Genomic DNA, 15,909 nt, shown 5'->3' on the forward strand with positions numbered 1-15,909 from the left:
CTTCAAGAGTAAATTGGATGCTTATCTTGCTGGGATCCTATCACCCCAGCTGACTTCCTGCCCTTTGGGCAGGGGGCTGGACTGGATGATCTTCCGAGGTCCCTTCCAGCCCTGATGTCTATGAAATCTATTAAATGTTTGTGATTTTGAAAATTTCAATATTGAAATGTTTCACAAAAATGGAATTTCCATCCTCCTCCCAACTCAGTCATTTATGTTCTAGTCCAGGGGTGCCTAATCCAGCTAGAGTGCAAGGCCAAGCTGCAGGCCAGATCTGGACCATAGGGCTGGCCCACAGAGCTGGAATCTAGTAGCTGCAGCATCAATTACTGCAGCTGCAGGAGCCACCACTCCACCTACTGCCAAATTTCCAGCCCTATGGGAAGCCCTACAAGCCAAATGATGTGATTTTGCACTGTGGATTTAACCTGTTGAGCTCCACATAGATGAAGACATTTAGTGGTAGGTGCAGCAGCAGCAGCAGCATTAAGTGCCCTGGCTCCAGGAGCTATGGTAATTAATGCTGCCTCAGTTAACTTCACTGTCAAATTTCTGGACCCACAGGCTGAATAGCATGGTTCTGTGGGTGCCATTCAGCTCACAGGCTGCCTCTTGCTCACTCCTGTTCTAGTCAGTGTTCAGAGATCATCATCAGGACCTCATTCAGTTGAATGCCTCATAACAGGGGTGCTAAACTCATCCAATCCCAGGGGCTGGATGAGGGGCACAGGGCTGAATGGGCCCGCAGACTAACCCCACTGCCAGATCCAGCCAGCAGGGCCAGCCTGGTATGGGTGCTACGTACAGCGTACTCTTTGGCCTGGTCCCGTGTACTGCCTGTAGTGTGCAGTACACGGGACCAGACCTGCGCACTTCATGCAGCATATGCTTGCCTGAGCCCTGCAAGTGGCACGCAGTGTATAGGACTGGTCTGGGGCTCACATTACGCAGGCATCTGCACTGGACTAGCACTTCATGCTGGCTCTGGCATGTAGGGTTGGTTTATGGGTCCAATCTGGACTGCAGATCCAGCATTCAGGGTCTCTCAACACTGGTGTTGTATATAGTGCATGCCCCAGACTGGCACTATGTGCCAGCTCCAGCCCCCATACCATGTGCAGCATGAACCTGGCAGGCTGTATGTGCCACAAGCAGTGCACAGGGCTGGGGCCAGCACACACTGCATGCAGTTTGTGAGTACAGGACCCACAGGCAGCACTGCAGGCTGGATGACAGAGCTTCATGGCCCAATCTTTAACACCCCTGCCTTGCAAGAACAACCAGTAAGTCCCAATCACTAATGAAGCCACAAAAGACGATTAGAGATGTCATAAGGCAGTGGTAAGTTAATACAAGAGAAAACAAAAGAAAAACTTGCTGTCTATTTCCTGCAGTCTTATTTTTCAAAGGTAAGTAAGTATTCTCTGTCAACTGCCCATGCTATACACAAGTAAATAAAGCAGGTTTACCATATTTCTCATAGACACATTTCTTTTTACTTTTTTGAAAAAGGTGAGGGGATTTTTTACTCTGACCTAACTTAAAAAGCTTTGACCATGCACTACGTCACAGGTCACTGGTATTAAGATGTGGTAGGAAAGCATTTAAACAATGAGATTTGTTTCCCTGTAAGCTACTTGGAATAGGGATCTCCTCTTTTTTTGTATGAAACTAATATGCTTATTTCAATCCTTTTATAAACAAATGAGAATTCATCTTTTCTCCACTGTGGGGTAGAATGGGGATGCACAATGAGGAAGGAAGGGAAGGGAGATTCTTCATACTCTTGTGGCCCATGAACAGCCAGCAGGTTTTGCATTGTGTGTATTGGAGGAGCTACTAGCAATATGATCCCCTGGGAACAACTCATTAGAAAGTGGCCATATCCAGGTTTCTAACCAGTAGTATTCTGCATAAGCTGAAAGGTATCACAGCTTGTTGTCCTCACATAATAGGAAAGCTCCATGAGGCACTTACAGTGCCCTTCCTATGAGCAGTGAGTAAATGTCATTTTCTATCCCAAATGAGTATTTATATGGCACTGAATAAAATCTTAAAATTTTGTCCCAGCGTGCTATGTGTTGAGTAGAAAGCCTGTGATGGATTATTAGGGATGGTCCTATATCCAGGGTGGCCAAAATTACATCCAGGGGATTATCAGGGATGGTCCAAAATTATATCCGGGGAGTTATTTCTACTCTGCACATGTGTGACTGAGATGAGATTATGACCCATTGTGCTTAAGTGAAGATGTATTTCTTTCTCTTATCAAAAACTAAGAAACTAAAGAAACACCTAATTATCTTAACTAGGGCCAAATTATGTTCTCAGGTACACACTTGCAGCTCCAGTTCAAGCCTCTGGGAAGTACACAAATGCCTGTGAATAGAACTGGGCCAAAGGAAGTTTGACTTCCTTTCCTCCAAATGTAAAAGTTTCTTACTTTTGGAGTAGCAACATGCAGATGCATCCCCAGTTTAGCAGCACTCATCATGATGGAGTTCAGCACATTGTTTCCATCACCAATCCAGCTTATGGTAAGCCCATTCAGGCGGCCATAGTGTTCCTACCAAACAAATCACAAGGTTGCAATTACAAATTGGGGAATTGAGCAAGCAAGTGGGAATGAGTGGGTTTAGTGCAGGAGTGGGCAAAAGATGGCCTGTGGTGCTGTGCAAAGGGCCAAGCCCTACCTGGGCCAGACTGTGCCACACTCCAGCCTGCACTTGCCCTACATCCGCAGACAACATTGCCCCAACCCCAGCCAGCATACACAGCTTCCTGGTGGACGCCACTACTGCAGCTGCCCAAGTATTGCTTGGTTCCCCACATCTCCAGTGGTTCCTCCTCCTGCCCCTGCTGTGTCACTTCAGGCAGCAGGTAGCATGAGAAAGCAGCAGTGACCATGGAGATACCCTCTCACATGCACACCCCATACCTTCCCCTCGCTACTCCCCACCAACACACAAATAATATACAAGAGTAAGACTTTACTTTGAGCTATCATGCAATCAGCTATATAAACACTACTAAAAAAACCCAACAAATCAGGACAAAAATTACTTTTTGAAATGAAATTAAAATATGTTTTAGTAGATGTTTGATTTTTAATATACAACTTGATTTTCATCTATATTTTATTAAAATTATATCTTCTGAATGATTTTATGTGTGCAGCTCCTGACAATTCACCACAACTCCTTAAGTGGCATGCTGCCAAAATAATTGCCCACCCCTGGCTTAATGGCTGACAAGAGGCAGATTCAGTGTAGCTGAATTAAATTTTACAGAAGGTGCAGAATTGCTTTTGATTGAGCCTGTATACAGCAGCTGCAGTTCACTGAATGAATGAATTCCTTGTCTAACACCCAGACCAGAGTGTTACTGCTTTGCCTGAACTCAGAGTCTGATTTCAGTGTTTTTACAGTAAAAATAAACAAACAAAAATATATATAACAATATGTGTAAGAGAATGAAGTGTTTTTAAGAGGTAAAGGGTAGACTTTTCAAATGCTTCTTGTTGGTGTAGGTGCAGAAGTTATACTGAAAGTCAATGAAAGTGAACACTCCTAAGACACTTAGGCCAAGTCTGCAGTAAACTTCTGGTGCCTAGCAGCAGTTCCCTCAATCCATGAAGGCTTGTGCTCTGTATCTTACTTAGTTAGTCTATGCTGGTGCGTATCTACTCTGACTTCTGACTGACTTCAGACTAACACAGCTAATTACTTCACACAGGTTAGAGTCATAGGAAATTAGGAGTAGAAGGGACTCAGGAGATCATCCACTCCAACACCCTGTTCAAAGCAGGACCATCCCCAACTAGATCATTCCAGCCAGGGCTTTGTCAAGCCGGGACTTGACCACCAAAGAGTTCCCTGCTAAGACAAGCTGGTCGCCTGCCATATTTACTATTCTTCCTGCATCTTTGGATGATATGTTCCTGGGCCCTCAGTACAGTTTATTTAAAATACAACCAGCTCTCATGGATGCCTTTCCCCCTCAGACTGGCCTCCCAGGGGTTTGCTGCCCATCAGCTCCCTTAGGGAGTCAAAATCTGTTTTTCTGGAGTCCAGGGTCCTTACTCTGCTGTTCTCCTTTCTACTTTTTGTCAGGACACTGAACTCAATCATCTTGTGGTTGCTGCTGCCCAAGTTGCCATTCACTTCTACATCCCCGACCTATTCTTTCCTGTTTGCAAGCAGCAGATCAAGAAGAGCATGGCCCCTAGTTGGTCTCTCCAATATCTGCACCAGGAAGTTGTCTCCAACATTTTCCAAAAACTTCCTGGATTTCCTGTGCACTGCTGTATTGCCCTCCCAGCAGGTGTCAGGGTGACTGAAGTCCCCCATGAGAACCAGGGCCTGTGATCTCGAAACTTCCACTAGTTGTCTGAAGAAAGCCTCATCAAGGTCATCTTTGTCCAGTGGTCTACAGCAGACACCCATTATATGTTACCCACATTGCTCTCCCCTCTAACCTTAACTCAGAGACTTTCAACAGACCTATGTCCAGTTTCATACTGGAGCTCTGGGCAATCATACAGCTCTTTTACGTACAGTGCAACTCCTCTTCCTCCTCTTCTGCCCTGCTTGTCCTTCCTGAACAGTTTGTACCCATCCATGATAGTGCTCCAGCTATCCCACCAAGTCTCTGTTACTCCAATCATGTCATAGTTTCTTGACTGTGCAAGGACTTCCAATTCTTCTTGCTTGTTTCCCAGGCTCCATGCATTCATGTGCAGACACCTGAGGTAAGTAGTTGATTGCTGTACTTAGGAAGAATAAGTAGGCCTCCACTGTTGCTCCCTCCTGCTTCTGCTTCCTCCACTTACCACCTCCATGCTTGCCCACTTACCTCAGGGTTTTGTTCTCCATCCTCCTGCAAACCTAGTTTAAAGCCCTCCTCACTAGGTTAGGGAGGCTGTCTGCAAAGATGTTCTTCCCTCTCTTCTTCAGGTGGATCTCATCTCTTCCTAGCAATCCTTCTTCTTGGATAACATCCCATGATCAAATAAGCCAAATCCATTCTGGCAACACCACCTGCTCAGCCATGCATTGATCTGCAGGATGCATCTGCTTCCGCCTGGGCCCTTCCCCTTGACCGGAAGGATTGAGGAGGACACCACCTGATTCACCCTTGCACCTAGAGCCCTGTAGTCACTCTTGACCGGGTCAGTGGCTCTGGGATTGTGACGTCCTCCAGCCATGCCTCTGGATCTTCTAATCTGCTGCCTCTCTTTCCAAGCAGACCTTCCCTAGAAAACTCCTCTGTAACTGGCCTGTTTGCTGTTCCTTGATCCTAAAGGGTTTCCTTTTCCTTGCAAACCTCTTTCCTCTCAGCAAGCTTACAGTGAAGGAATGTGAGAATTTCTAAGCAAACTCCCTGGCAAACTCCCCCCAACTCTGGACCTTCCTCAAACACACCTTACTGCTCCTTAGGGCATGCTTCTTAAACTGGAAACAGCATAGTCACATTGAGGCAGTATAGTACTAGGCAGGTTAATTAGCACTGATGAGTGACAGGGCCACCGAGCCTACCTTGTGCTAGGGAGCCTGTCTGCCTTGCATTGCAGACATGGCTACATTGTTTCCAATTTAGAAGGCAGCACATGCGGAGTATGCTAGAGGGTACTGCTGTCAAGCTTTCTAAATTTATGGTATAGACATGGCTATTTCAAACCCCTGTTTCAGATATCTTGGGAGCTGAATAGGATGAAAGTCCCATTTATTCCTGTGCAACCACATTAAATATTTTAGCAAAATGTATCATATTAAAAGTATGGGTACTCACAGTTAGGCCTTTCCTGCATTGCAATTCTACCCTGATTACCAAGGATCTGGGTTTTCCATTTCCCACAGCAAAAAGGAAAAAAATGTGGATTTTCCCTTTTAACTGAGAAAAATGTGGATTTCTCATTTTAATGGAGAAACATGAGGATTTTCCACTTTTGCAAAGAGCTCTCTGGCAGAGCTCGCAGAGTTCCATCCTGCAAGGGACTAGAGGGAGTGGGAGGAGGGCAGTCAGGCAAGGTGCTCTGTGTGCATGTGCACACACTCATGTACACATGGCCACCAGGCACAGCCTGAAGAGAAGCTCCCACAGGCAAGTCGGGGGTGGGGGGAGGAATGGAGGCTCTCATAGGGAGGAGGAGGAAGAGCTGGAGGGAGAGAAGGAAGGAGGAAAGAAGTGAGTTGGGCAGGACTGAGGCTGGGGCTGCTGCCCAGCCAGGCGGTGCATGGGGCTTGGGGCCGGAATGCATGGCTGCAGCGCCCTGGTGGGGTGTGGGATAGGGCCACAGGTGGCTTGTCCAGGGGGCAGGGGGGGTGGCTGTGTGCATTCCTGAGGGGGGCCAGGAGGGATATGTGCCCCCCAGATTTATGCACAGGAAGGGGGCGGATGTGGGGTGCCCTCTGCGGATTTGGGCTCCTTCCCTGCTACCTTCTTCCCAGGGCCTCTGCAGCCCAGCAGGCAGGACTCAACATGGCAGGGCAGAGTGGGACCTGGCAGGGAAGTTTCTTGCTGCTGCATATCCCACACCACTTTGGTGAAGCAACCCCTGCCCACCTGCCCAGCAGCAGGGGTGGTGGCACAGAGCTATGCCCCTTGCTGCTGCCAAGTACGCAAGGGGCAACTTGCCATGGTGGCGCAGGGCTTGCAGGAGCAAGGAACTTCCTCACTGAGCCCCACTCTGCCCTGCCATACCAGTCCCACCTGCTGGGCTGCAGAGGCCCTGTGGGGAGGGAAGCAGAGCAGGGCACCTGAGCCTGCAGCTGGCAGCCCACATCCACCCCCGCAACAGGCTCCATTCAGGCCATACCACCCATGGGAAAGGGGGTCCAGGCTCCTCACTCCGCTCCACCACAGCAGCTACTGTCTCTCACAGGTGGCAGCCAGGGCTTGGGTCCCTGACCCCATAGCCCTGGCAGCTAGGGGCCTGCTCTGGCAGGGCTGGTGGGTCAGGGGGCTGTGGGTGGGGAGAAAGAGGCACCAGCAGAGCTGCGGCTTGGGAGTGAAGGACCTGAACCTGCATCCTGGTAATCAACCATTATGTAATCAGGGCAAAACATTTAGGGAAATTTGTGTAGATAGGTAAAACAATGACCTTCAGTGCTAGAGTTCATCCCTGCTTGAACTGGGATAACTTCCACCACTGCAAATAGCAGCTTTGCCTTTTTACACATGGAGTTTGTACCATCATAGGTATTGATGACTGGAGGTGGAGCAAATCAAGGCTTCAGAAGGAGAAATCCTAAAATTATTTCCATACTCGCCTAATCAGGACAACTGAAGACCCTTAAGAAAAGGCTTGCTTAAAAAGAACGTATCTGTATGTGCCATAGACTACAGTACTCTTTGAAACACATGTTTTTTCCACAAAGCTACGTATTCTTACTTATTTTATCCCCTTTTCCAAGTATGCCCCAAAGAACTAATACTATTGTATTATAATACGCAAAAGCCTCTGCTATCAAACTATTGTTCCAGCCATTTGTATGAAATAAGTCAGTATTTGTCAAAGTTGGTAAGCGTCCCAATTGTGTAACTATATGAACTGGCATCCTCATTGATAGCGTCTGCAGAAATGCCAAAAGACTGAACTGGGAGAGATTAAAACTACTCTTTCACTCCTAGAGGTGGTCTCTCCAAAGTAAACATTTGTGGAGTTGTTCCAGGACAAAAATATCATCCTTTCTGCCAGTGACCACAGCTTCTGATGTCAAAAATAGCTACGTTTGTAGTATTTAGAGTATTTTTGATCCAACCCTGATAGGCCTAGTATAAGACACGCAGTGTGGGTTTAAGACCAGTCTTGTCGGTGCCTGACTTCACCTCGGCTCCACACAGTCCTTTGGAAGGCTCCCAAATCTTCAGTAGCAAGTCCTGCATTGCCATTTTTGTTTCTTCTTATAGTTTGCCTGGGAAGCAATCACATCTCCCTTCCAACCCAGCACAACTACAGATATTTCAGCAGCTGAGAGTTATAAGCACCTCATTCCATGACATACGTCTGGTGGAAAGGATGTTTCTGGCATTCTGCTCAGGATTTAGAGAACAAGACAGAACCTGGTGGTTACAGAAGGTATTTAATTGTAATAGCTGAACAACTTGTTTTAACTTGTCCGAAAGCTTTGTCACATCCCATCCTAATGGCACTGCTAGGAGGATGCCATGCCTGTGGTTTCAGGGATTAATTTCTAACTCTGGTTCAATGGTAACTGAGGGAAGAACTCCCAACTGGGAGCTCAGTGTCCTACAGAGCTTGGTTGGGACCACTGTTGTAAAGCAGACACTTTAAACTACAAACTGTGGAGTTTGAAGCACTAGCAGTTGGCTATAAAAAGCTGGCTGCTCCTGCAGTATTAGCTCTATCTTATTTCCAGCTGCTAAATTGCATTAGAAAGAACAAAAATCTATTCAGTACTTTCCTCCTTTCATCTCTGTTCCACATAATGATCTCTATATTGAAACATGCTCCATATGTAAAGCTTGGAAGATTGTGCTGAACAAACCCCAGTGAAGGGAGCACTCAGGAAATACAAGCTACTGTATATGGTTTGCACCGCCTATTTTTCTCCTTCAGAGTTTAATGCTTTACTGTGCACCTGAAATGTTTTCCCTCAATGGTTACCAGAATCTTTACCGTAAGGCCAGAAAAAGTTACCTGTTTACAGCTAATCCTTAGGCAGCTTTTTTGTCATCTTGACATGTCCCCAACCCTACTGTGCTGATGTAGGTCTTATATCCAGCTGACCAAAAATGATCTTCAGTTTTCCCTTAAATTTTGAGCATGAATGCCAAATATTTTGGTTGTTTAGTAAAACAGGAAGAAAATAATGCACTTAGAAAGTCTGGAGTCCATTCCCTACATAACTGCATTTCTTTGGCAAGCTTGTGATTGCTTCTGAAATACAACCGAACTTGGCTTCATCTCTTTCTCTGAAAAGACCCTGCTAAATGATTAATGTTGACCAGACATTCTATTTTTTCCATGCCTATACTTATTTTCCATATTTCATTATGCTCTTCCTACTGGCTGCAGCTAATCAGAAAATCTCAGAAAAATGCGAACTAAGCACACATCATTTGGTGGTTTTATTTGGTTGGAGGAGTTTATTTCAGTTTATCGGGAAGATTCAGGTCAGGCTAACCCTCTGGTTCAGCATATGAACCCCAGTCTGGCATTGGTTACCACCCCCTGCCCCAACTATGGAAGCTGGTAACAACCCCTAGCTCTAACCACTATGCATAATACCTTTGTGGACCCTGACAGGGTTTTCTATAAGCTACCAAAATATAAATAATAACAAATATGATCAACAAATTATATAACTATAATGAGCTCTGTGAGTGATATGGTTAATGGTAAAGGAGTTAATATAGAATATACAGTGGCCATTTCTGGTGTGGGTGATAGAATAAGAACTTGTGCTATTGAATGTTGTTAAAGAAAGTCAGCTTACAAAGTTTCTGGTGACAAGTTAAAGGAACATTTTACAAAGTTCTGAAAGGAAAAGTCAAAACTGAAGAGATAAGAGAGTAAGAGATAAACAAAAAGCATGTTTTGCCATGACCTAATGTGTCCAGCATTTATAATCTGTGGCAGGGTTTGGCCATCTATGTATTGTGGGCTGGATACTGCCCACAAAGCGACTGGATCTGTGGTTCCCTGTGGTGGCCTGGGGAAATTGGTGGCATGTAGGCCTCCCCAGCTTGTTCCTCTTCTTCTCCTTGCACCATGCCATCAATCTCCTCCACAGTTGTCTCACAACCCTGCAGCAACTGGTGGTGCAACCTCATGGCCTAACTGGCCCCTCGTCATTGCCATTGGGAACAGGAGGGTCACATAATCACATGGGGAAGCATATGAAGGGTGGTCTGCTGTGGAAGGATGTGGCATGGCAGGGAATGGCAGCCTACAGTGGGGATCAGGATATGAAGATCAGTTCGCCATTTATAAAGTGTTGCAACCTTTACGAGAACAAGACAATTGTTGGCAATGGTAGAAACAGACAAGCTGTCTCAAAAAATCTGTTAGCTGCCCTTTATATTGAAAGTTCAAACTAACAAGTTTCACTTTTGCTACTCTGTGGGGACAATGGGGTGAATGACCATTATAAACAGTTATTTAACTCTGCACCTAGCAGACACAGTGATCCCCCTGAGAAAATCATTCATATTATGCCTAATTTATTCTCTATAAAAAGTGATACAATAAATATTTCATAAGTGAGATGAGAACAATTCGTGTGACTGGTTACACAGGCTGGCCTGCACATGTGTGTTAGCTGACTTTGTCTAGCAAATTTAACATTTCAATTTTCCAGTGCTGTTCATCAGCCAAGCGCTGCAGAATATATAGAAAGTTAGAGTTTATATTCAATCTTGGTGCTCAACTTTTTGTCCTGCAGGCCAGCTGGGCAGCACCCATTCAGACCATGGGCTAGATCCAGCTGGTGGTCCCTGTTGGTACTGGATTTATGACAGGGACACTGGATTTATGACACTAAATTTAATGATCAGGGGTTCCAATGGGCTGGACCTGTGATGAACCCTTAACTACTGTTCGAATGTTACCCATACCCCCTCTGACTCGGCCTTTTGCCTCAGCATTCCCTAACTCGACAACTGAGTTCTAGCCAATCAAGTTTAAGCAGGCCTCCCATGTTGGGGCCAGGGAATGTATGGCCCGAGATGCCTGTTAAACACTTTACTCAGCATTCCAGGTAGCATTCCATTCCGCAATTACAACCTCATCTGATTGTCAAGATGGCTGTCTAGACCAGAGAAACATCCCCTCTTATACAATGGGCAATGCTTTCCTCATCATCCCAACCAGATTGCTTAGTGCCATAGTAGCACCACCAGTGCCCCTCCATCCTGTAAGACTGCTTGTAGAAATACCAAGGGTCAGGCCCTTCCTGTGCAAAGAGCATGCCTGGTCTCTATCAGGAGGCCACTATTTTACTCCTTGTTCTAGATCAGAGGTGGGCAATTATTTTGGGCAGAGGGCCACTTACTGAGTTTTGGCAAGCCATTGAGGGCCACATGACAGGCAGCCCAGGGCAGATAAATATTAATTTTCTAAATTTTTTAGGGGCCCCAATGGGCTGGATAGAATGGCCTGGTGGGCCGCATTTTGCCCACCCCTGTTCTAGATCTTTGCACGAATTCTAGGAATTAATAAAGCTACACTGGATTATTATTTCTACTATTAAAAGCTCGTGCAAGCAAAGCAAAACAAACAAAAGAAATACAATAAAAACAAAATGGTCAATCCAGCCTTCTCAGTCTTTGGCATGGCTGAACGATTTGAGGCCCTGGAGGTGATGGTCCACATGATACAACTTTCCCAGCCTAATCAGTGTACAACCACTTACAGCAACAACATTATTCAAATACAGCCAAATAAGCAGTGCAATTACTATGCATAACACCAGGGTTTGAATTACATTTTGACTCTGGGGGGGAGGGGGTTTGCAAAATAAATTAAACCAGTTCATTGTTTAACAAGTCCACCTATGTGATCAGAGACTCCTGAGGTTATGATTTTCAAATCTTACAATGGGGCTCTCATCTCTTTAATTCGTACCCTGCATAACACAACTAAGCTTGATTCTTCTCTGTACCAAGTGAACTTCTTTATGCTTCAGCAGGAGTTCACATCCTGCAAAACACAAAGAAAAAAGGGAGAGGCTCACTCCCCTTTAAATTAGCTCAGGTCATGGAATCACTTTTGACTTTCAGCTGATTCCTGTGGCTGGCTTTATTTACAATGGGTCCTGGCCCTTGCCATCTAGGCCTCCATCACTTCTTTAATGGTATGGTACATCACCTTATCTTCTACTTACATGCTTGAGGATACAGTACAGGGCCCAACTGTCCATCCATTATCTGTTGAGACTCTAGGCTGGAGCTCATTTAGAGGTCCTAGCTACTTGCAGAGGCTGCTTTTTCTCAAAGTGACAGATGCTTCAAGCACCTTGCCACACATCTTTCTTCCTTAGCATCCACCAAGAGTTTTTCTGTCAGGGTATGCTCCCCCTTGCCTTCCCCATCAAAGGCTGATGCACAAAGCAGTGGGACCTAGGGTTTTCAGGCACCCTACACTCACCTTTCCCTGGGGTGGCAACATGTAGTGCCATTTTTTAGAGACTACCCTGCCACAAGTAGCTCCACCACATTAACCAGTCTCAAGAGGATCTGGTTTCCAGGTCTTATCCAGCACCAGTCCATTCTCTCCTGCTCTGGTCATCTTTATCCCTCATGGACGCAGTCTCTCACGTCTGGGCTTCCTAGCCCCTTTACACTTAGGCTGTGGCCCCACATAGATCTTCAACCTATTCATTTCAAGACCCTGGCCCATCTCAGGCCAGTTGAGATCTCAGGCTCCCCCAGCTCTGGCAGTCTTAGCCATGGTCTCTTTCAACCTTTTGACCTCTCTGGATTACCAGAGCCTTTGGTCTCTCAGGGCTTATTCATATCCATTTGGTCTCCCAGATGTGTCCCCTAGACGTTGACCACTGTCTGGGTTCTGGCCCTGCTCCTTGGCCAGTAAAACCTGGGCACCTGGCCCTGCAAACACTTGCTCCTGCTGGGCTTCAGATCTCTGGGATCTACAGTCCCACAGATACTTGGTCCCTCTTGGGCTGTCAGACCTCTCATCAGGTCTTTCTCTCAGCACCACTCTGAGCCTCTGGGACCCATTTGGTCCCACTCTCTCCTGGCTCCTTCTGGGTTACAAGTCACTGACTCTGCCTCACACCCCCTCTGAGCTGTGAGTCTCTACCTTTCCATGCTCTCACGACCTTTGGCTGGGCCCTGCTTTTTGGCCCCCACTCCCCCTTTGAACTCTGTGGGTCTGTCCACTCAAGCCCTTCCATAGATCTCTCATTCTCAGTCTCTCCCTCTAGCAGTTGTCTGAAGTCCCCATACTTTCTTCTGGGCCCACATTCGTCCTGTGGGTCTCCCTTAACTTCCAGCCTTTCTTTTCCTTGACAGACCCTTATAACTGATAGCACTTCTTTAACCATACCCTTCTTGGGCTGCGGGCTTCACAATCCATGCTTGTCATTGGCTCCTTCTGGCCTTGTTTTCTGCAAACCAATCCAGCAGAACACTGACTTTTCTCTGACACCAAAGCTACTGCCTCCACAGTCTGGCTTACATTTACCACAGTGAACCCTGTTTTCAGGGTTTCCTTCTCATCAAACTAGATCCATCAACAAACCACATACAATGTTTTGGCAAATCTTTCAGTCCTAAAAAGAACTTCAAAATCACATGTCTTCAGAAGCAAACAACATACTAAGACCTATTTTTTTCCTTGATAGACCCTTTTATAACTCTGAGTATTTGTAAATACTTCTGCCTTAACAAGCTGTTAGCACTTTTCTTTCTAGAATATCCACACTATTCCTGGAGAGGGGGGAGAGCAAAGACATCGCTCACCTCCATTACCAATGCACAAATCCTGGGAGTGTATACACTTACAATTCCAGTTGCCTCTTTGCAATTCATACAAACACGTTAGCACAATGAACCAAAGCAATGAGAAAAGAATGTGCAGCTGTTCAATAACATTACTCTTTTTCCCCTCCTAGCACATTAGGATGATTAGCCAGCTCCAAAAATCAAATTTTGGTGGTGATATCTATTCGCAGGGGCACACAGGATCACAAGATATCTCTGTTTCACACCCCCTGTCTCCAATCTTGGGGTGGGGCTAGATCCTTCCTGTTCTTCCTTTAACTGTGTCTGAGCTCCCTGAAGTTGCATTGCCTGGTTAACATTCTGGTTCGCCATACGCTGTACCGGTAACTTCCAATTTATAGTCTCCAGTGCAAACACACAACACTGTTCCTGACACTCTCTTCAATGTTCTTCTGCATCTGAGCTACTTCAGTAACTGATGCCCTACATGCCATTAACAATCTTTGCAAAACAACCCTCTCCTTAGCAGAAGCAGCCCTCTCCTAAGTGGTCTTAGTACGCTCTAAATGTTACATGTAGCTTCACTTTTAGATACCAGACTTCAAACTAACATGGCTAACTATGTCTGTGCTCTTATAAGATGAAGAAATAGATTTTATTAAAGGTAAAAAATAAATAAATAAAAAATAAGCCTGAGTCTTGTTTAGAGGCACACTTAACTTAATGTTTAACATTACTAAGTTTTTCATGTATATCTGTCAAATGAGTTTCATCTGTGAAATAAATCAGGCCAAATACTATGAAATAAATGTTTAGTGAACTTGAAAGCAGGGGAAAAAGTGTTATTAAACTTTCTCAGATAGACTTCTCAGTCATGCTTAGATAACTTACACTTTCACCATCTCTGAAAATCTCATCAGAAACTCTATATTCTTTTACAGGTGTAGCAAGCCTAGAGGTCCCTTGGGCAGGCTTCTCCTCCCTGGTAGCCTACCCCTACCCACTTTCCTTTGGCACCCTAGTGGCCTCTCCCACCTTTCCTGCCACGGCTTATTATTACCAGTGAAAAAAGTGGGAAGCAGCCCTTGGGTAACCCATGGAATACTCTAGACACTCTTCAGCAGCCTCCCCAAAGTCCTTTGGGCCTTTCAGCAGCCCTCACAGTGTTCTGGTCCAAGTAGACTCCACAGTGCGGCCCAGGCACGGCTGGTGACCTGTGAGACAGGTGGGGCAGGTGGAGACTCACACCGGAGTGACCCTGCACAGCTAGAGACAGTGGGGCTGCATGGGGATTCCTCGCTACTGCAAGCTGCCCCCCTGCTGCCCTGGCAATGCATCTCTGCTGCTGCTTTGAGGAGTGCAGCCCTGCACCACTGCCCTCACTGCAGCCCCATGCACAGCGGGTGCATCTCCGGGGCAGTGGGGGGTGAAAAGCGGCAAGGAGGAGGTTTTCCACTCTGCTCCTCTGCTCCCTGCAGCACCAGGTAGTGGGGGGAGAAGCAAGGCAGCAGAGAACAGCATTCCCTGCTTCCTCCCCGCCACCGACCTGCTGCTGCAGGGAATGGAGGAGCTGCACAGAAAACCTTCTCCTTGCCACTTCTCACCCTGAATTGCCCTGGCATCGAGCCCCCTGTGCATGGGGCTGAAGTGAGGTCAGCTCAAAGTAGCAGCAAGCACAGGGGGTGCATCGCCGGCCAGCGGTGGGGCAGTTTACAGCGGCGAGGAATCCCTGCATGGCCCTGCTGTCCCCAGCTGAGCTGGGTTGTGCCTACTGGGCCCTGGAAGCCCCGGGGCAGGGAAGCAGGATGGGAGTTTGAGCCCACAGCCTGCACCTGCCCTGGGTACAGTTCTGGGGGGCACGACTCCCTCCTGTCCCCCCTGAAGTGCATGCATCAGTGAGGAGCTGGCTCTCCCCCTCTCCTGAACGAGCCATCTGCAGCCCCATCCTGCTCCTCGCTGAGGCCCTGCAGCTATGCATTGTGGGCCCATCCTCAAGCCCCACCTGGATAGGCAGCAGCCCCCCAGCCCTGCCCGGCTCCCTCCCTACAGAGGCCTCAATCCCCATTTCCCCCACTTACCTCCTGGAGCTGCTCTGCAGGCAGCCTGGGGCCAGTGCATGTCTCTGCACATAGTGCCCCCTGTCTTTCCGCCTTCCTCCCAACAGCTCTTTACCTGGGTTGGAGCATCAGTACAGGTGCCCCACTGCCCGCTTAACCAAGTAGTTATTGCAATCCATTTTAACTGTTGAACTGTTTCTCCTGTACATGTGCTAATTGGGCGGTAAGGAGATCTCCCCGAAGTGCTTACTGCACATACTGAACTTTCTGTTGTGTACGTGTAGTGCATGAGTATAATCATGATCATGACATTGATCATGTCATTCTGAAACTGGTGGGGCAGTGCCTGAGCACCCCCTATTGACCAGCTGCCACTAGTGCTGCTCTCTTTCAGAGAGATCTCAGCAGTGTCCCCAAATTC

General features: G+C 46.8%; 1 protein-coding gene across 1 annotated transcript in view; it reads right to left on the minus strand.

The window, feature by feature from the left end:
- OTC (ornithine carbamoyltransferase) overlaps positions 1-15,909 on the minus strand; it is a 54,539-nt gene that overhangs the window by 7,034 nt on the left and 31,596 nt on the right. The window contains exon 6 of the mRNA XM_019529105.1: positions 2,444-2,566. Coding sequence (XP_019384650.1) covers positions 2,444-2,566 — 123 coding nt within the window. The remainder of the gene's footprint in view (positions 1-2,443; positions 2,567-15,909) is intronic.

This window comes from Crocodylus porosus, unplaced genomic scaffold, assembly GCF_001723895.1.
Source record: "Crocodylus porosus isolate Cpor-Errol unplaced genomic scaffold, CroPor_comp1, whole genome shotgun sequence".
Taxonomy (NCBI): Eukaryota; Metazoa; Chordata; order Crocodylia; family Crocodylidae; genus Crocodylus; species Crocodylus porosus.